Source organism: Martes martes (assembly GCF_963455335.1).
Source record: "Martes martes genome assembly, chromosome: 7".
Lineage (NCBI taxonomy): Eukaryota > Metazoa > Chordata > Mammalia > Carnivora > Mustelidae > Martes > Martes martes.
The window spans coordinates 114,094,516-114,114,744 of record NC_137894.1 but is presented as its reverse complement, the minus strand read 5'-3'; the positions used below and the strand labels follow the sequence as shown (position 1 = coordinate 114,114,744).

The 20,229-nt window shown below is 54.2% G+C and overlaps 1 protein-coding gene across 5 annotated transcripts in view; it reads right to left on the bottom strand.

Moving 5' to 3' along the window:
* Window positions 1–302: 302 nt before the first annotated feature.
* SMOC1 (SPARC related modular calcium binding 1) overlaps window positions 303–20,229 on the bottom strand; it is a 148,052-nt gene continuing 128,125 nt past the window's right edge. Inside the window, exons 8-13 of one of the 5 annotated variants that reach the window (XM_080808241.1) lie at window positions 17,340–17,532; window positions 16,792–16,874; window positions 14,964–15,069; window positions 5,640–5,884; window positions 992–1,045; window positions 382–520 (exon numbers count right to left, since the gene is read on the bottom strand). In XM_080808241.1, coding sequence (XP_080664367.1) covers window positions 1,011–1,045; window positions 5,640–5,884; window positions 14,964–15,069; window positions 16,792–16,874; window positions 17,340–17,532 — 662 coding nt within the window. In that variant the 3' untranslated portion in view covers window positions 382–520; window positions 992–1,010. Of the gene's footprint in view, window positions 521–991; window positions 1,046–5,639; window positions 5,885–14,963; window positions 15,070–16,791; window positions 16,875–17,339; window positions 17,533–20,229 lie in introns of all 5 variants that reach the window. The other 4 variants (XM_080808242.1, XM_080808244.1, XM_080808243.1 and 1 more) reach the window with 4 other exon arrangements.

Below are 20,229 nucleotides of genomic sequence, written 5' to 3'. Positions count from 1 at the left end.
TCCAGGTGGGCTGGGGATACAGTCCTGGGGTCTAGAAAGCGGGGCCATGTGTTCACAGCCCCCACAAGGAGAGCAGGAAGAGGGAGGGGAATGAACAAACAGCAATGCCAAGGCCTGTACAAAAGAACTATACAATTTACATATATATTTATGTACAGTATATAAATCTCTTTCTTCTCAGTCCCAGCAACAAACACCCTCCCGCCCACCCTCCCCACAACAAAACCCCTCAAAGTTGTCAGTAGCAAATCCAAAAACTTACAATAAGAGAGAGAATAAACAGTCTTTTTCCCTTTCCTTTTCCCACTGGTATTAGATACTGGTGTTTAAAAATGAAACCCAAAAGAAAACACGCAAATCAGAGTTATCGAAAGTGCAAACACGGTGGGCACCACTTATGTCACACGAGATGCGGCCGGGCCAGGGGAGCTGGGGAAGGTTTGGTGTCGGGCAGTCCGTCCTGCCTCCCTGGTCTCTCCACCTGCCATTTGGTTTTCTGCTCCTTAGACGAGGCGTCCTACTGGGAAAGGGAAGCAGAAGCAAGACGTCAGAGGCGGGCCAACGGCACACATTCATTTCCTCACAAGAGCAGCCTGTTAGAGACGGGCTGGGCAGGACGCAGGGAGCCCAGACTTGCAGGTAAGCCCTGCAACCCATCCTTTGCCCCCATGGAGTACCACAGTGGCCCCTGAAGCAAGTCTGGCATTCCAGAGAATGAGGCCTTGCCCAGGAAGCACGGCTGGGGGAATGCAGCCCCTATGGGCCATCTGACTCCCAGACACCAGCCGTTCAACCTGGGTGAGGCAGGCGTGGCTTTATACTCAGAGATGGCGGATCCTTGTAGAACGAACCAATCTTTCCCTGTGTCCCCAGCAAACAAAAATGGACAATGGGAGCCTAGGTAACTTGGCCAGCTCCTCCACTCGGGCCAGACTACCAGTGCTGCATTTAGGGGGCCCACGGAGGGGACCCCAGAAAGAAGGCAACTTACTGAATGGGTTTGGACGGGCTCATTTTCCCTGGGGGACGCTGCTGAGATTACCACCTGCAACAAACAGGAACATATGACACTCAGGGGGCCTTGACCCAGAGAACTGGTGGGGCGGGGCTTCCTCTGTGCCTGGGTGGCTGTCTCCTCCAGCCCCTGGAATGAAGAATGGACTCAGGAGAGAGAGATTGTATGGCCATGCTTTCTGTTCTGTGGGTGTTGTCTCTCTTCTGCCTGGGTGAAGCCGCCGCTGACCAGCACCTTTAAACAAAGTCCCTTTTCCATAAGGCCAGGCCCTCACTGGAGGGCCTCTCTGAAATCCCCCTGCTATTAGCTAAGAAGGGCTTTGATGCCAATGGATATTTGCATAAACTTCCTGGGTCCTGGTTCTCCGTGTCACAGAACATCTTTGAGGAGGAGTGGGAGCTGGGCCAACTCCGCGTGACCCCGGGAGCCTGCGTGACATTGCACACGTACCATAACCCTGCTGGGCCAGTCTACAGAATGGGAATTGGGGCCACAGCTGTGCTGCCCCTGCTCTGCCTCTCGCAGGGCTGCCTTGAGGACGAACTGAATTCATAAAGTGGAGAAAGGGCTTTGAAGAGCGTGAGGTGCTGCGGGAACCCACACCCACCCATGGGCCCTGCGGACCCACAGCTCAACGCTCCCCTCTCCCTGTTACGCTAACATTCCTAAGACCTGAGAGAAACAGAACCCCAGTTCGGGGGTGGGCCGGGGGCAGAAACTGAGATGTCCGATTTTAGAGATGAGGAAACAAGCCTGGGAAGAGAGTGATGGGCTCGGGGACCAGCAGGTGGGCAGTGACAGAATGCCACCTGACTCAGAATCCCATCATTCATCTGCCCTGTCCAGTGGCAGCTTCTCTCAGTTGAGAGCAGGAAGATTCACAGAAAGGGGTGGGGGGTGCCTTAGTTGAGCCGCCGGGCCGAGCAGAGACTTGGGGAAACGAAACACCCGCTGGGGAGGATCCAGCCCTCGCTTGGGGAGGCTTAAGGCACTAATCCTTTACCTAACTCTCATCATTTATCCTTCGGGGCAACTTTATATGATAGTTACAAAATGATCCAATCGTCCCCATGTTATGATGGGGGCACTGAGGCTTGGAGATGGCAAAGCGTTTATGTGTGAAGTGAACTCGGGCCTGGCTCTGCCCTCCCAGCACCGCGCTCTTAGGGGCACAGGGGTGTGGGGGAGGAAAGGCAGGAACCCGGGGCATCCTTGGGCAATGCCAAAGGAGGGCTGGGATGTTTCACAAATGCAGGAGCTAGTCTCCAGTCTGCCTGCCTCACAGGATGGTGACCATCACCTCGAAGATGGTTTATTCACCGGGGAGGACAAGCTAAGAAAGAACTCAGAATGTTTGACCCCTCATGCCGTGCCGACAGCTCGGCCTCCCAGTGCACAGTCTGCTGAGTAAAACTACCAGTGTTCACGAGGCATTTCCAGAAAATGTGGTCTCTGAGACCCAAAGCGACACCCGTTCCTAAACTGCGTGCGCTCCTCCAGCCCCCTGGAGCCCCCCACCGGGCCTGCAAGCCCCTCTCAGCCCACCAGAGGGCACCGCGTGTCACCAGATGGCCAATGCTGGGCTCAGGCCCCACATAACCTTCTACCCAAGTGGCTTTTCTGCCATTCACCAGAGCAGAGGGCCCCAGGGAAGCTGCCTTCAGTCCGTGGCGCCCTCCTCTACTACTACCAGTTTCTTCTGTGCATTCACCACAGACTGGGTTACCGGGCTAAGTGCCTCACAGGCACCATCTTGTTAAATCTTCACACCAAATCTATGAGGTAGATGCTATCACCTCCATCTGCAGACAAGGAAACTGAGGCTAAGAGAGTTTAGATGACTTGCCAGAAATTACAGGGCTAGTGAGTGGCAGAGCCGGGATTTAAAAGCCAGGTCTGTCCGACTCTGGAGCTTCTGTTCTTCACCCACAGCCCCGGCCCCGGCCTCCCCTACGCCTCCCACTAATGGTTCTTTCTCTAGCAGGAGAAAGCACTCTGGGGGCCTCCCTGGGCAACTTGACACCAAAGCCTCGGCCGAGTCTGAGTGAGGAGGAGCAGGGCTCCCTAAATATCACATCCCAGGGGACAGGTTTCTTGGGTGCTCCCCTCAGGTCCTAGGCAGCAGCCAGCGTTGGCAGACCCTGGCATCTGGCAAGGCTTCAGAGAAAGGCCCAGAAGCCCCGCTCTGCTGTGCAGACAAGAGGTCCCCACACTTGGCCTCTCCTTGGCTTCTGTGTGGTGCGTAGACTAGAGGGGACTGAGGGCAGAGTCATTACACACCCCTGTGAGTCCGTACCCCCTCGGTCCCTCCATGCTCCTGGGGCTGGGCTCCACACTAGCACTGGGTGGGTTCCTCCAGTACTGACCCCTGCCCGTGCTCTGGGAGATGAGCACAGACTCCAAGCTCCACTAGAGCGGGTGGCCCCCTCACCCATGAGGTCATTGGGCGGATAGGAACGGAACGGTGCCACGCCCGGCGCTGGCAGGGACACTGGGAAGACCGCGCTACAGGGTGGGGATGCGGCTGCCCCCGGCAATAATCGTAAGAACAGGAATGTTGAACTTGTATCCAGTTCCTTCACTATTTCAGGGGCTGGATAAATGCTTCCACTCACTGTCCCACTGAATCAGCACAACAATCCTATGGGGTAAATACCCTGGTTATACCCATTGTACAGATGGAGAAACCGAAAGCCAGAATGGTTATGTGGTTTGTACACGGTGAAGGAGTGAGTCTGTAGCTGAGGCAGGGTTTGAGCCATGACATTGCCCTGCGTCCTGGGGGAACACAGAGCCTCCTCGATCACACAGGAGGGGCCTGAGCAACGAGCTCACTCCTCCAGGGTCACAGGCCCCAGAGGCAAGGCCAGAACCAGCTGTGGAGTGGGGAGGTCCCGAGACAGGGTCCCTAGTGGTCATTCATCCACTTCCTGGGCTACCCATTGGGTTCAATGTCAACTGAGGGTTAGTGCCAGAGAAAGCCCTTATGTTTTCTCCCTGGGCAAGCTCAGCTTTATCAAAGCTTCCACTTCAAATAAATTGATATCACCCGCCCAGACCCCTCATGTGCACTAGAGAACCACCCATCCTTCAGGTGCATCCAAATTGACATGTCCAGACCATACTGGTTGTTTCCTCCACCCCCCGGCCCCAGGTGCTCTGCTCCTCCTTCCATGTCACCCAACTCCGTGAACAGACACCCCCCCTCCAGTTGCCCGAGCCCACCCCCATCCCTCTATCCACTTGGTCACCAGAACCACAGCTTGAGCTATCTCGAATCCACTCGCTTCACCCCTGCTGTGCCACTGTCATCTCCCGCCACAGCCTCCGGTGGGTGCCTTGCTCGTCTGCAAACCCATTTCCTGCACTGCAGCCTGAATGATTTTTTAAAGCAAAACCCATCCAGTCATTTCTCTGCCCGAGCCCCTGTGACAGCTCTCCGTGGACCTTATGAAGTTGAGACTCCCCGCTTGCCTCCTGTCAGCTTCCAGCTGCTGCCATCTTCAAATACGCATTTCAGCCCCACTAACATCTTCCTCTACAACCATTCCCTCACCTCCACGCCTGCACCCTTCAATTGCCGTAGCTGAGAACCCCCGCCCTCCAATGACGCCCTGGCTTGGCCAACTTGTACCCGTGGCTTAGGTATCGGTTTAGACCAGAGCTCAGCAAACTTATCTGTCAAGGACTAGGTAGTAGATATTTTAGGCTTTGTGGGCCAAGTAGAGGCTGTCATTTGTTCTTCTTTGTTGAAAATTACATCCCTTTAAAAATATAAAAACCACCCTTAGCTCACAGGCCATATAAAAACAGGCCACGGACTAGATGGGGCCCCAGGGCCATGGTTGGTTTGGACATCATTTCCTGCACCAGGTTTTCCAAGGCCGTCTGCCCCTGAGTTAATTTAAGTGCTCCTACACGTGTTCCTACAATACTCCACACTTGTTCTATCATGACAGAGATGATTAGGTTTCCACCCAAATCTGTGTTCTCCTCCTCTTCCTGGGCTCCCAGCCTTCCTTACTGTGGGGTGTGGCCTGGTGGCCGTTCCAACTCCGGGGATAGGAGAGGGGATGTGTCACTTCAGGACTGGCCCATAAAACTCCCCCACGGGCACGTGCACTGCTCTGTGCTTGACTCCCTCTGGCCGACTGGGAATGGAATGACCCCCACGGTGACCTGGAAGCCCATAATAAAAATGACAAGTCATTCTTGGCCAAGATCTCAGAGTGAGTGCACAGAGCAGTCTCCATTCCTATCTGTCCTCCTGGAAACATACACACACACGCACACGCACACACACCCCATGACCCGGAATCACATGCTGAACTATCACATGGGCAAGATGAACAAGTTTCTCCTGTGTTGAACCATTACATGCGTGAGTCTGCTTGTTATGCAGCCTGGCTTATCTGAACGCACTCTCACAGCACTCAGCACAATGTCTGTAAATAGGTTCCTATCTATCTCCTTGGTAGACCGTGGGAGGACAAGGATTTTACCTGTGGACTCCTTCACTGCCCCAGGTATCTCCTCAGGGCCCCCCCTATGGGGAGAGCCCCCGGTCCCTGTGCCCCCGTGGGCCAAGTTCTAGAAGGCCAGGAGCCCGGGAGCGAGCACTCACCTTCTTTGCTAACACCCAGGCAGCCCTTCAGCTCGGGCAGCGAGATGACCTTGTCCTTGTTCAGGTCGCAGTAGTCAGTGAAACGCCGGGCACACTTCTTGGGCTTGGCTTTCTTCTTCACGTAGCGCTTGAAGGGCTTCATCTCGCGCTTGTTGATGTCGTTGCTGCTGTTGCTGTCCAGCTGGCTGAAGTACCAGTGCACCACTCGCTCCTCCAGGGTGTGGCTGGGGTCCGGTTCTGCAAACCTGGGCCACAGGCAGACCCCCGCCCCGCCCCGAGATCCCCGCTCAGCATCCTGCTGGAGCCACCCGCCCTGCCGCAGGTGCCTCCCACAAGGTCAGACGCCGGGGTCCTTGTGCTGCGCTGCCTGCGGCCGGGGAGAAATGACTCCCCCGAGCCAAAGACCTCCCAGCCCCACTCAGCCAGCAGCAGGATGGAGCTGTCCTCTCCAGCTTGACTCTCAAGACTGGACACTTTATTTTTCTAGGGTCCCCAAGTGCGTCCCTCTTACTACATCAGCCTGTCTCACCCTCTACCATAGCCAAGAGTGTTCCTGTACAAGATGGGGGCTCCGGATACACTGGCTAGATTTAATTCACCCGAGTAAAACGCAGCTGGCATCCAAGCTGTCCTCCTGGCCCGGGGTTCTCTACAGGACAAGCTGCTGTTCCCATAGGAACATGAACACTCAGTAATCAGGACTATGATTGAGCACATGCACACACCCAACACCAGGCCAGGTTCTGGGACAAATGACGCTGGCCTCAAACTCCTCAGCATCTTGCTGGGACAGAACCCAATATGCTGACACCAGGCAGTGATGATTCGGTGCGAAGATCCCAGGGCCTGATCCTGTCAGGCACCAAGTATGCTAGGAACTGGAGAGAAGGCAGTTGTGATGGACACGGACAGAGGTTCTGAACCTGGCAAGTCCCAGACTTGCTAGGGGTGCATCTCTCCACGCAAAGGTTTTAAGACTGGAGGTCTGGGATGGACCTGGGAAACCAAAGGTATACTAGAACCCCTGGAGATTTTGCTTAGGAGTACTAGACTATAGCAACCAAGAAGGCTTCCTGGGGTCAAGGTGCACAGGAATGATCACACATCTAACACCGTCCTGTCTACACAGCACATAAAGTGGAAAGACCAGTGTTTTTATGTGTAACAGTACACACGCCCTACCCATCCATTTGATTTACTTATGACATTCAGGATGCTAGCTAATAGTTAAAACTTTTAGAGCCAATGACAAGCCTGTTCCAGAGGGGGTGAGTGTAGCTTCTGCTCCCAGGGCTTGGCACTGAGTAAATATGGCTCAGGCCCTTGTGTTCAAAACCCTGGGCACCTTTCCCTTTGTAGGGGGGAGGAAGGCTCAGGTTGGGAGGCCAGTACCTTCAAGTTGTCCGCAGAGCCCTGAGCTGAACTACAGCTCTGCTGTGGATCAGAAATGGAGGCGGATGGGGTCCCTGTCACACAGGGATCCCAGACCAGGGGCTCTGGGCTGCCAGCACATTCTGAGACCATATCTGGCGAGAAAAACATCCAAGGCACTTGCCAATACCTTGGGGTTCTTCCCTGGGGTTTCCTGAGTTTTCCAGAAGGGAGGGGACCATCTCTGACCCCACCCTTACAAACGAGCCAGCAAACTCTTTCCCTTTCCCTCCCCCAGGCGACCTCAACATTTAGGGGAAAAGAAGTTTCATTACCACAAAAAGCCAGGCATTCCTGCTAAATGCCCGTTGCTAATTAACTGGATTGCAGTCCCGGGCCAGCACCCCTGGGCATCCTGGGCTGATTCCCAGACAGCGCAATTATCGCATCTGCCAGCGGAATGTCACCCCCATGGGTTTAACGCAGAAAGTACCTGGGGAAGGTGCGAGGGACCATCCGCCCCTGACTCTTTGGGGATCTACCTGGTCTGTCATGGCTCAGAAGGTCTTCGAAACAGACATGGAGTTACTTGTTGTGGAACTCAGATTTTTGTTTCTGTTGGCACATGGCATTTTGGTGTTTTAAAACTTCCTTTATTTTAGCCACCATATTCACTCCCAAGCCTGCAGGGCAGACCAGGTGAGCAGCGGAAAATTCTCTCTCAAGATGTTCAAGGCACAGGAGGGAGGGTGGCTAGCTCCCTCTCGAGCACCCTGTCTGCCTGTGTTCCCCGAAATGTGAGGGAGGCGCCCGGGTTGCGGAGGAGAGCCAGGACGAGCCCCAAGGGAGGCACTCCTGCATTCCCACGGAGCGCTCTCTGTCTGGGCCCCTCCAGCCAGGGGCCATGGGAGCCTTGTGGCGGCAAAGGCAGCTCTTTCTTTAACCTTTAGGCTCCGCATAGCGCATAGCGTCATGTCTACCTAGAGGCTGGAATAATAAAGCCTCAGTCGCTGAGCTGGGAAGGGATGAGGTCATCCCGCCCAGCCGCCCTGCCAGGAGAGGCCCGCTGCCTCCAACACGTATTGCTGGGGCTCCTGCCTGCCCCCTTCTCAGGGACTGCAACGAGGGAGCTCCCCCACCTTCCTTTGGGCCGGTCCACGCAAGAAGCAGCCCTTTGCCCCACTTTACAACCTCTGGGAGTTTCCCTCCACACGGAGTGATCATTATTTGGCTCCTGCTCTCTCTTCCTTCCTTTTCTTCTGACTCTCTCTCCCTGCCCTGTCACCCTTGTCCACTTGGTCCTGCCCTCCTCACTCCCCCAGCATCTTGCAGCCGTGACCCCTGGCCTGACCTGGCCCTGGAGGCTCTGAGGACACTCGCTTCCCAGGAGGAAGTCCTCTGAGGCCCCTTCAACTAGTGCCTCTGGGTCCCTTGACCCTGTCACACCCTCAGCCTGTCCTGTGGGCCCCGAGGGGCACCCCTCTTCCTCATTCCTCCCTAGCTTGCCTAGGACTCCCCGACTTCCAGAAACCCAGATCCCATCCCCACTGCTGATCACAGAGCCCAGCTCTACGTGTGACGCTGACAGCTCTAGGGTCCTACTTTGGAACCCAGTGCTTTACCCTGGCCAAACTCCAAGTGCATTTAAAGCAAGAATTTCTTAGCTTTGAGGGATCACAGACCCTTTTGAGAACCTAAACAAAGCTATGGTCTTCTCTGGAAAAATGCATATGCGCATAGCACTCTGCTGACTGGACTCCCTAAACCTCATCCAAGCTCATGGACTCAGCTGAAGAACCCTTGATCTAGAGGGCAGGAGACTGCAGCCATGGCCCCAGAAGAATTTTTAACCATAAGTCTTCTGGAAGAAGATGGGGCGAGACAAAGCAGTGGCTGGACGGGTTTGGAAGCTGTTTCCAACAAATATTTCCAACAAAACATAATAGAAAACTACTGAAGGTATTTAGTCTAAAACTCTGAAAACCAGGTTTCTGGGTTTACAACAGCTTTAAGTCCATACCATGCATCATACAAAATCAAGTCAAGACTGAGATGGGTCAGGAGTCCGGGTTTGGTCAAACCGGCAGTGGGCACGCATGTGCAAAAGAGCCAAGAGAGGCCTCAGTTAGCTAAGAAGAAGCTGAGATTTTCCCAGGGGAGTGGTGGCTGGGTGGGGCAAAAGGGCCTCTCCCAGAGTTTCCAGAAACCTCTCAGTCTTATTGGAGTCCCTTCCATCAGAGTTAGATTCCCCCAAACTTATCGTTGACCTCAAAACCATACCCCACTGATCCCTCCAACTCTCTCAGCCTTCCAGAAGTATCCTCTGAAAACACTGGCAGCTTGCACTCCTAGCTCCAGGCTGACTTACACTGGCACCAAACCTCCAACCATTCTCTCACATATGTGCATGCAGCCGCCCCTAGAGATCAGAGTTGCTGGAATTCAAATCTGCTCATCAGGTGAGGGCTGGGGACCCTGCATCAGAGGGCGAGATGGTTCCTTACATCACTCCATGTTGGTGGTCTGTGCCACCGGCCTCCCTGCAGGTGAGGCTCTACTCTATTGAAAGGATTCATTGCGTGTGTAGAGTTATCCAAGCTTCCTTGGATATGGTATGGAAAGTCACACCCACAGGATACCAAATTCCAGATTTTGGAAACACAAATCCCAAGACTGGTGGCAGCTCTGTCTCTGAGCTGTTTGGGTGGCTGTCCTGTTGACTCCCACCTCCATGGATGAGGGAGCCCGCTTGAGCCAGGCGCCTCCCTGGTCTGGCCCCACTGAGTTGTCTCCCGAATGGAGAGGGGACAGGTGCTGCCCTTGTCCTGCACTGCTTTCAGTTTTGCTTCTGCAGCCTCGCCCCGCCAGGCCTGCCTTGGCAGCAACACACAGCCAGAGAGCCAGCCCCATTCGCCCCGAGAAAACTTGCTTTGGCTAACATCTCGGGCCTTGCTCTGCTGTCCCAAGCAGTTTTAAAGGTGAGACGCTAGCCAAGCCAAGCAGACCAACTGAGCCCCATCTGGAGAGGGGTCTGGACCCTGCCAGCTGTGTGGGCGGATGGGGCTGGGAAATGCCAAGTCAGCCACATTCCAGCCTCTTCCTTGCAAGGCCATTGACAAGTAGCTGCACTGCGCAGGAAGGAGGGAGCCACTGTGCACAAGGTCTCTCCTTGGGGGACCACCAGAAGGCTCACACAGCCCATCCCACCTCCCCTCAAAGTTGGCTTTCTCTAGGGTGAGATGGAGAAAGGGGAGGGTTTCCCTGCTCGAGAAGATTCTGCCAGCTGGGATCTCAGAACTCTTCTTTGGGGTCTAATAAATGTTAATGGGCGCCATGGGAGGGATGATCTAAGGGGCAGCTCTCCTCCTGGAGCCCCAGTGGGAAGGACCATGAGGATAATTCAATCATCCCCAAACCTTCACTGAGAACTGCCAGCCTCCAGTGACACTTGTCGGCTGCCCCTCCCAGCCTTGACCGCAGATGGTTCCGTGGACACCCCATTCCACTCTGCCCATTCTTAGATTTGGGCAGTACTGCTCCCCCTCCCAAAATCGGTCTGGAAGGCCAGAAAAGGAAGCAGCTATCTCCCCTCCCTGCCATGTCCTATAACTAACAAATCATCTTGAAATCGGATGAATTTCACTGCTAAATCTTCAGTGAACCATCCCCTCCCCCAGAGCTGTAGTGCGGCCTCTCCTCACCTGTCCCTCCGATGACGGCTGTAACCGTCCACACTCCATCTTGCTCCCTTCCCATCCAGCGTCCCCAGAGCCTTCAGGATGATTCTTCCAACACATTCACCTAAATCACGGGCGTCGTGCTGCCCTTGGCATGAATCCCAAGGCCCGGTGTGATCTGGCCTCTGTCCAAACTGCAGCCTCACCTTTCGCCTCCCTCCCAGATATAAGCCGCACTTCTCACGGCTCCCTGCACAGGCCCCGCCTCACGGCTCTTAGGGCCCCTCTGCCCCAGTCCCTCTAGGTTGGGCATTTCCCCTTCACACTGAGGATGTGGCTCAAATGTCATCTCTCTGAAGCCTCCTGTCACAGGCCCTCCCACCCCCAAGTCCCTGAGGCACTTTCCCGTCCTCACAGGATCGCATACCTCTTCTCTCAACCAGACCGAAGCTCCTCCAGGCCAGGGACTTTGCCTCTGTCCCTGTTTGCCCACAGAATCCCACACAGAGCTTACACCAGGGAAGGGCGGAGATGTAATAGTTCGAACAAAGACCGAATCTCTAGACCCAACAGGTGGTAGGTCGGGGAGAAGATATGACTTCTCTGTCCCCTCTTCCCACTGGCCCCAGCAAATGTCCAGCCTTAATTACCAGACCCTGAGAGGAGGGAGGAGGGATCGGATGTGTCTTCCTTGACTTCAGCCTCCTATGCCTACAGTGCCAATGTTGCCCAAACTCAGGGCCAAGGCCAGAACCCAGGCAGCCTGGATTCCCAACTTCTCTTCCATAGTCCTCTTCCAGATGTGCTGCCCAACTTTCAGCTGCCCTGTGCCTTGGTGCTTTCTTCATACAAGGGTGCCTATCTAGGGTCCATCCACACAGTACCGCAAGTACCGCAGGGTGCCATAGGGCCCTGGTGACAAAGGAAGGCCATGGTGAATGATGGCTATGGTTGGCCTCGTGATGAGTCTTGCAGCCGGTGGTGAACCCTCTGATGTGTAGGATAAAAAGGGTACCTTCAGCTGCTTATTCATTCAACGGATATTTTATTGGGCATCTACTATGTGCCAAGGACTATTCTGAGTGCTAGGAACACAGCAGGGAAGAACGCAGCCCATGTTCCTTCTCTACAGAACTTAGATTTTCATTCAGTAGGGTTGAGACAGATAATAAATAAACGAGCAAAATATCAGCTAGTGTACGTGCTCGGCTGAGAAATTAAACAGAGGTGTGGAGATAGAAGGTGACCGACAGCCCCTTTAGACTGGCTGGTTGCTAAGAAGGTGACATTTAAATGGATAGTTGGGGCTGGTCACAGAAAGATGGGGCCTGATATTCTAGGCTGAAGCAGTAGCTGGCATGGTGGCCCGAGGGGCAGGTAGGAACCTGAAGGGTTCAGGTTCAAGGTCTACTTGAGGTACTGAGAAGGACAGCAGCTGGAGCACAATGAAGGGAGGGAGGACATGGCCAGTGAGACCCTCCTGCAGGGCCAGTTCAGGTAAGAGCTAGAACTCGCCCGAAATATAGTGAGAGACCTTGGAGGACTTGAAACCCAGGAAGTGGCCTCCTGTACAAGTGCTTCTCTCTCCTTCATCCTGCATCCCCCTGCCCCCGCCTAGATTTCTAGACTATTTCTTGATTCCCCTCGCCTGTATTTTGATTATGAATACAGCCTCTAAGTAACACAATTCCCCGTGTGGTTCAAACCTTTCATTCCCATCAAAACCAAACACAGTCTGGCATAACAGGAGCTTAAAATGGAAAACGTGTTTAGGAAAGAATGTTTTTTTAATCTTTTCCCAAGTCTGTATCTGTATTACACCTTAAAGAGAGGGTTTTTCAAAAGAAAAAAGAAAACCTCTTCCCTAAAGACACATGGATATTAAAAACGGTGATTAAAAACATTATACACTTCTTAGTTTTTATTTTCTGCAAAGATCCCTTTGGTCTGCAATTTGAGGGCAAGGCATCAAGTCCTGATGTCCCCTGGCCAGGGGCCCCCGCCTGTGCCCTCAGCCCCTTGTGGGCCCCTCACTCGCTGGCCCAGGACCCATTCAGTTCTGGTACTTCCCTAGTGCCCTCAGTCCGCCTGGGGCCCAGGCCAGACCATGCTCAAGGGGCGGGCTCCCAAGAAGCAAGTGGGACGCACTTGAAATCTTGCCTCCTCGGGAGCGCTGTGGAAACACAGGCAGGCTCCCCAAGTGGCCGGTCAGAGCCGCCAGCTCCAGGGGGCTGTGGGGGCGAAGTGCACAGACCTGGACTTCTGAAGCCCATGCCCCCTCCTGGGTACTTTTTCCACTCTCTTCTAATTAACACAAATATCTCATCCCCATTTTTGCCTGAAACAACAGGTATTCCAAGCATAAATCACCACGGCATGGGCTACTAAATAAGCTTTCACCATCTCCCCCCAACGACCCTCCTCGGAGGTCTGGCTACAGTTTTCTCCACCGTAGCTGCCCAGCGGCCGAGCGCCTGCGGCTGCCCCCAAGCAGCCACCATCCGCCAGGCTGTCAGCCCCTCTCCATCGTCTCAGACACAGGGCTGGGCCTCCTGGGGAGGCTGATCCCATCCACAGGGTGTGTTAAACCAGAAACCAACCCGAGAGCTCACAGGCCCATGGGGCTGCTGAGAGTGAGTGCGCTGGACTGGCAGCTTCCGAGTGGCACCCAGGAGGTGGCAAGCTCTGCATTCATTTGGACATGACTTAACCTTGGGCTTCCTGGACAGTCGCCTGCACCTGCCTCAGGAGGCGGCATCACTGACAGCCCCGTTTCCCTGCGCCCAACACACGCCCTGTGGTTCTGTGGCTCGCTGGCCAGGTGGCCGTGCCAGGGCCCTTTACGGGCCTGGGCCTGTCACCATGCGGGCACTCCTTGCCTTGCTGATGACAGCTCTGCCTCTGGGCAGATGTGGAGGGACTTGCCCCGCCCCTCCTTGGTGAGCCCAGGAGCCTAGAGGCAGGCTGCCCATCCCTGCCGAGCCTGGCTACTTCCTCCACTGCTGAACTGTCTACATTCATCCCCTGTTGTGCCTCCTCTCTGGCTTCCTAGCTCCTGACTGTCCCTTCTGTCTCATCTGTTACCACACTCCTCTCCTCCTCACCCTGTCCTTCCTGGTCCAGGCCTACTGGACTATGGATATGCTCTTTCTTGGAGTCCCGGTATTCTTTCCTGTTTCCTGGGATGACTCTCCTTCTTTCGCTGACTAAGTCCTACTTGTCCTTCAAAATTCAGCCCAGCTATCTATCACCTCCTCCAGGAAGCCTTTCGGATTCCTCCAGACTGAGTTGGCAAATCCTTCTCTGTTCTTCCACCTCATTTCTCATACTTAGGATGCAATTTGCAAATATCTATCTACAGCGTAGGGCACCCACCAAGCTGCAGACTTTGAAGACATGAATATGCCTCACATCCTGCATTCCCAGGCCTTAGACCAGTGCTTGGCATGCTGTGTATGTTCACCAGGTGCTGAATGGATAGATGGGTGGATGGATGGGTGGATGGATGGGTGGGTGGATGGGTGGGTGGGTGGATGGGTGGATGGATGGGTGGGTGGATGGGTCGATGGATAGGTGGATGGATGGGTGGGTGGATGGATGGGTGGGTGGATGGATGGGTGGATGGATAGATGGATGGATGGGTGGGTGGATGGATGGATGGGTGGGTGGATGGATGGATGGATGGGTGGATGGATGGGTGGATGGATGGGTAGATGGAATGTGTGCTCCAACCACTGCCCTAATGGGCTGATGAGTGAGTGCTGGGATGCTGGTGAAGGTGCATGTGTGCATTTCAGCCTCATTTAGGACTGCCTTTGCCTGCATATTGGCTCCTGAACTAGGCTGGATTTGGGTATGACAATGTCCAACCTCCCAGCTGGAGCTCTTGGGATTTTCAGGAAGTCAAAAAAGCCCATGATTCCTGCCTTCTCAGAAGAGAAGAAACTCACTAAGTGCTCTGTCGTTCCTTTTTGCTCCCGTTACATACCCCTCCTCCTTCCTGCATCTGAGGACTCTCACCCCAATGCATCCACTCCTGAGACTAAGGTGCTGAAAGTCTCCAGACACCCTGAACTTGCCTGTCATCAGGTAACTAAAAGGCAGAAGCAAGCAAGTCCCTAAGAACGGGGAGGAGAGAGGATCAGAAGATCTTTGGCAGAAGGTGGGACCGGCCTCTGCCCTGCCTAGCCCCTCCCCGCTCTCCCAGCCTCCTGAAGCTTCTAAAAAGTCAGGGACCCACCTACCCCGCTGGGCTGAGTCCTGCTCATATTCTCACCTCCCACCTCCAGTAGGCGCTGCTGAGTTAATGGCCTGCACCATGTCAGTGGTGAGCGCATCCAGGAGGCTGGTGATAAATTCCATCTTCTTCCCTTCCGGACAGCCTGAAAGATAAAGTGAGATTTAAAGGCAGCTGCCAGGTAAGTAATCAAGCGAACAGTTTCTTCAACTGCCACCATTTCCCAAACCTCTCCAGGTCCAGCCAAATCCACTCTGGGAACTATTTATGGCTCAGATGAGTCTCATAAACCTCCACAGTTCCTCTACCCACCGCCCACAAGGGACCGGCAGAACAAATGGAAAATCATGCTTTCACTTTTCTTCCATTCCACAAATTTTTGCTGAGTGTCAACTGAGGCGCTGTGTCAAATGTTAGGGATTCGGTACACAGGGTCCCTATCCGCCCAAGTTCAGAGTCTGCTGGGAATGCCCGCTAGCTCCGGGAGAGTCTGACCAGGTGGTCACGCTAGAGCGTCAGAAACACTGCTCTCCTGAGGAGCAGGTGCTGAGGGGGCACGAGGTGGTCGGAGGTGACTCAAGTAGCCCTACCAGTTTATCTGTCCAAGAACCATCTCCTTTCTTCACTTCTGTCTCATCCAGCTTAGATGATGATAAAACCTCCCTTCCTTTGTTTCTTGTTTGTTCTTGTTTGCTTGGTTTCGGCAAAACCCCAGTCTCTCCCCCATGCTTTAGTTCTGCTGGTGTGAACAACCAGACAGGTGGGCGTCCCTGTAAAGTCATGACTGCTGGCCCCCACTGGGCCCTACAATCATTCCCACAACCCTCCTCTCTGCGGTGACAGCTCTGTCTTCCCTCCGGCAACCCACCCGGTCTCTGGTGAACCGCCACCTTCTCGGAGAAGCCCCGGGCCGGGAACCACAGTCTCTCTGCACGTCTCATGGCTCGCTGCTCTTCCCCTTCAGAGCACCTGCCAAGGCTCTTTATACCAGCTTGTATTCATTTATTTGTATCTGTTTCCTCGGCTGTGGGAGCCCCATGCTGTTCAGAGCCCTTAATCCCACCCTCGTGCCCGGCACATGGCGGAATCTCAGTTGTGAGGGGGGGACCGGAAGCGGGTACCCTGGCCTCTACCACTCCAATCTCCCGGGACAGGCTGGTTTTCACAACCGGACTTTCAGGAGCCTCTGCTTTCAGTTCTCAGAGTGGAGTCCTGATGGGGAGCGGGGAGTGGGGAGGGGTCCCAGCTCCCCTCAGCACAGGTCCGAGTCTGTGCTTGCTAAAGACTATCCTGTTCCAAGCCACCAATATTTAGTGACCTTCCTGTCACCCGCTGGCAGAGCACACTGTAAATATGAAAAACCCCTCACAGCAGCCAGCTGGAGGCTCTCGGCCCCCTGCCCGCACGTCTTGTGTCACATCCCAGTGACAGTCCTGTGCCACCAGGATGATTGTGAAAGCACAGTACTGGGCTGGCCATGGACACTGTCCATGCCCCTCAAGACAGCCCCTCCCTGAAAGCTCCCCTCTCAGCCCCTGGAACACTGTCCCAATCACCCCCCGATGGACAAAGACTTGCAGGATTGCAAGGACACGATTTTAACCCAATGGCTACATTATGAAGATAAAAGCTAAGAGCAAGGAGGAGGAACAAGTTGTTCAAGGGCACAGGCGTCCTTAGGGACAAATCCCAGCCTGGATGCAGGTCCCAGGGCTCCTGGGAGGCTTCACCCCACACCCTTCCCCCCACGCCATCCTACAAAAGGGGAGACAGAGCCAGAGCAGAGGAAGGAGATGCTTGGGCATGATGGGAGGTGCAGGAATAGGAAGAGGGGAGGGCATCAGCAAGGGGCAGCCTTGTCTCCCACCTGGCAGCTCCCTGTCCTTGAAGGGATCGTCCACCTCTGCACTCTTGGCCCTGGCATCGCTCTCACAACTGGGCATCACGTAGCTGGGAAGAGAGACACGGGAGTGGGGGGCGGGGTGAGGAGGGGCCAGGAACTGCGGATTATCTCCTGCCCTGTCCAGCAGCTGCCCAATCCCGGTAGTGATGTTCCCACAGAGACATGTTGGGGCATGTCCCCAGTCATCACTCAAGCAGAGCGATGTCATCTTGTGTCTGCATGCAGGACTTTTGGGATCTACAGAACCTAGGGACTCAGGCAGGGCCTTAACCTCCTCACCCGTACACTGAGGTTCCAACCTGCTTTTCCAAGGTCACCCAGCTAGGAAGAAATAGAACTGTGACCAGAACCCAGAACACAGCGCAGAAACATTCTCCTAGTGCCTTGATTCCCACCGGGCCAGGCAAGCAGGGAAATGTGAAGCTAACCTAACAGCAAGCTGCTGCTCCTCCCTCCGGGGTGCATCTCAGGGACTGGACAGGCTTCGGGTGTGTGGGGTGGGGAGGGCTTACCGCGTGGAGGTCCCGGGCAGCGGGCGCCCCGTATCCACCAACACACACCAGCAGTAGCCAGTGGACTGGTGGCATTGCACAGGCTTGTAGAGCCCCCCGGGGGCGCACTCGGGGATGACAATGCCCTCCCGGGGATTCTGCCTGGCCTCTTCCAGGGCGCTCTGCCTCTCCTGGTCACACGAATGGACTCTCTCTGCAAGAGAAGAGGCAGCCTGTGGTGACTCGCACTCTTGTGGCTTATCATTGCTGCTTTCCCAGCAAGAATCCGGCCTGGACCCAAGCAACAGATGGCTGGGGAATCACCAGGCAGAGAGCTGTGACTCCGGCCCGGGCCTTGCACCGGCCCCCACGGCGGGGGTGGGGGTGGGAGGGCTGGAGGCCCAGAACCTCCCCAAAGCCTCTCCACCACCAGGGTTCATTAGCATTCACACGAAGTTGGAGAAGTTCATTCTAGCAGGGCCAGAAGCCAGCTGGGGGCTGCAAGGCCGCTCCTTATCTGAACAGCAGTTTGCCCTGGGGGTGGAATTCCTGACTGTTTTCAGAGTGGTTCCCGCTGAGGCTCCTCTCTGGGCTCTGGGAGAGGCGGAGGTGCAGAAGCCTGACCCCTGAGAGCTGAGGAGCGGATGCAGGAATGCCTGTGTGTGCGGACACTCTCCCAAGCCCAGACCCAACAGGACTGAGCCACGGCCGCCAGCCTCAGGGGAACGACGCTCAGCGCCCAACAGGAGCAGAAACAGAGCCCAAGCCCACTCCTTCCCAGGCTCCAACAGGGCTGGGCAAAGTAGGCTCGATAGGCCCAAGGCCATGACACTGTGCTGCTCTATCCAGTGAGAGAGAGAGAGAAAGAGAGAGAGACGCCCACAGGAAGTGTCTGTGCTCAGCGGCTGCGGGCAGCCCGTGAACACGTCTGTACAGCCAAACCTGGATTCCCCGAGCCGGGCCCAGGCTGTGTGCGGTGCCTCGAGCCGGGCCCCTGGCCTGAAAACCCCACCTACCAGTCTGTGACCTGCCTGATGTCCCTTTCCTGTTGGGCGGTTCTTGTTGTGTTTTCATTTGTCTTGTTGTTATTAAAAAAAAATAGCACTGGGTTTCTTTTCTTGGTATAAAAAAAATTGTGAAAACCCCAGAATCCCACGGAAATTAAACACTGCCTGCCCTAGACCTCCTGTCTTGCACCTACGACATGAAAAAATACATATGCCCACATCCACTTGTTTTTTTTTTTTAATAATAAAAGGGGTCACGTCACAAACCTGAACTATTACCCTCTTTTGTCTATTTCTTTATTATATCTTTATTTCTTTCACGAACATGATGCCACAGCTTTCCTCTTGAAGATGACAAGAATAGTCTTGGGCATCCCACGAAATGTTAACAGTGTGTTAATAAAAATACTGTTCTTCGAGCCAGGAAGCTGGTATCAGCAGCCTGGAGGCTCACGGAACTCACTAAAGAGCCCAAACGGTCCAAGTCACAGCCGCTGAACTCGATAGGAGCCAAGCCATTGAACAGCAGCTCCGTCAGTGACCCACGGACAAGCAGTGCAGGTGTATCAACAAAGCAGGTGCACGTGGCACGGCGCAGCAGTCCAACACGGTCTCCGGGAAAAGTCACACAATGGGCAAAAGATTCTGCTCCCAGAAAAAACATGGAAAAGCGACAGCCCTGTGATTCTCATGGGGCGGGGGTGGGGGGGGGTGGGGAGGAATATCTCCTTAGTGCCGTAAAGACATCTCGGGGTGAGGAGGCAGGTGAGCAGAACACATTCACAATTAAAATATAACTTTGAATTTAGAAAATGAAAAAAAAAAAAAACTACTGTTCTTATAAAGTAAATATAGCACAACTAAACAGAACCCCCATGGCTAGAGGAACAGGAGTCTGTAAGAGCAGACAGACTCCAGAGGAGGGATTCTGAACCTAATTAGAACTACCAGCGGAAGAGACTCTAGAGGCAGCTCGAATAAGAGAGAGAAATTGATGAGTAAGAGACAGAAATTGATGGGTTTACTGGAGACATGAAGTTGGCTTAAAGGCCCAGAATCCTGACTTGGGCCCCTGGCTGGGATGATGCAAGAGTTTTTCAATAGCTCCCACAATCCCAGTTTGGTTACCTTACTTCCCGACCTCATATTTCATGCCCTGAGAAAGGCGACGGAGGAGCAAAACCAAAGGAAAACAGCTTTTTATTGGCACCATGTTCATGCAACAACCCCGACAGAGGCTTTAAATTAAGATCCTCTGGGCCAACATTCTAAAGCCACAAATCAGCCCAAAAGCGAGAGGCAGAGAGAGTGGGGGGGAAAGCTTCCACAGGGGCAGGGAGAACGATCACCTGACTTCACACCGTTGGGGATCCCGAAACTGCAGAAATGAGGAGAGAAGCCATCTAAGAGGAGGCAGCATCCCATGGTTTGGGGGCTGTCGACAGACTTCTGCAAGTCCTTGAAGGCTGCCCTGAACTGTTTGCTGCCAGCTTCCACAAGTTGCATGGAGTTCGATGGAGAATAAAAACCACACAAGGGACAAATCTCGCTAATTTGGAAACATGGGCCTGGCATGGAATTAGAGAGGCTACATCTAGGGGTGATGGCTTGTTGGCACATTCGCTTGCTACTTTAGGACAGGCCCTGAAAATTCCAGATGTCCCTCTGAGAAAGAGACAGGAGAAGTTTATAATAATAATCACTAACCATTTGTGAAGAGTACCCAGAGACTTTATCTTCCAAAAGAGAAGATCTCCCTTAAGACCATCTTTATACGAAGATACAGTCAAAGCAAATATTCATTGAGTAGTACGTGCCTGGTGATAGACAAAGGGCTTTGCTTGCTTAGTCTCTTTGTCCATCTGAGGGGCACTAGGACTACGTCCATTTTGTAGACAAAGAAG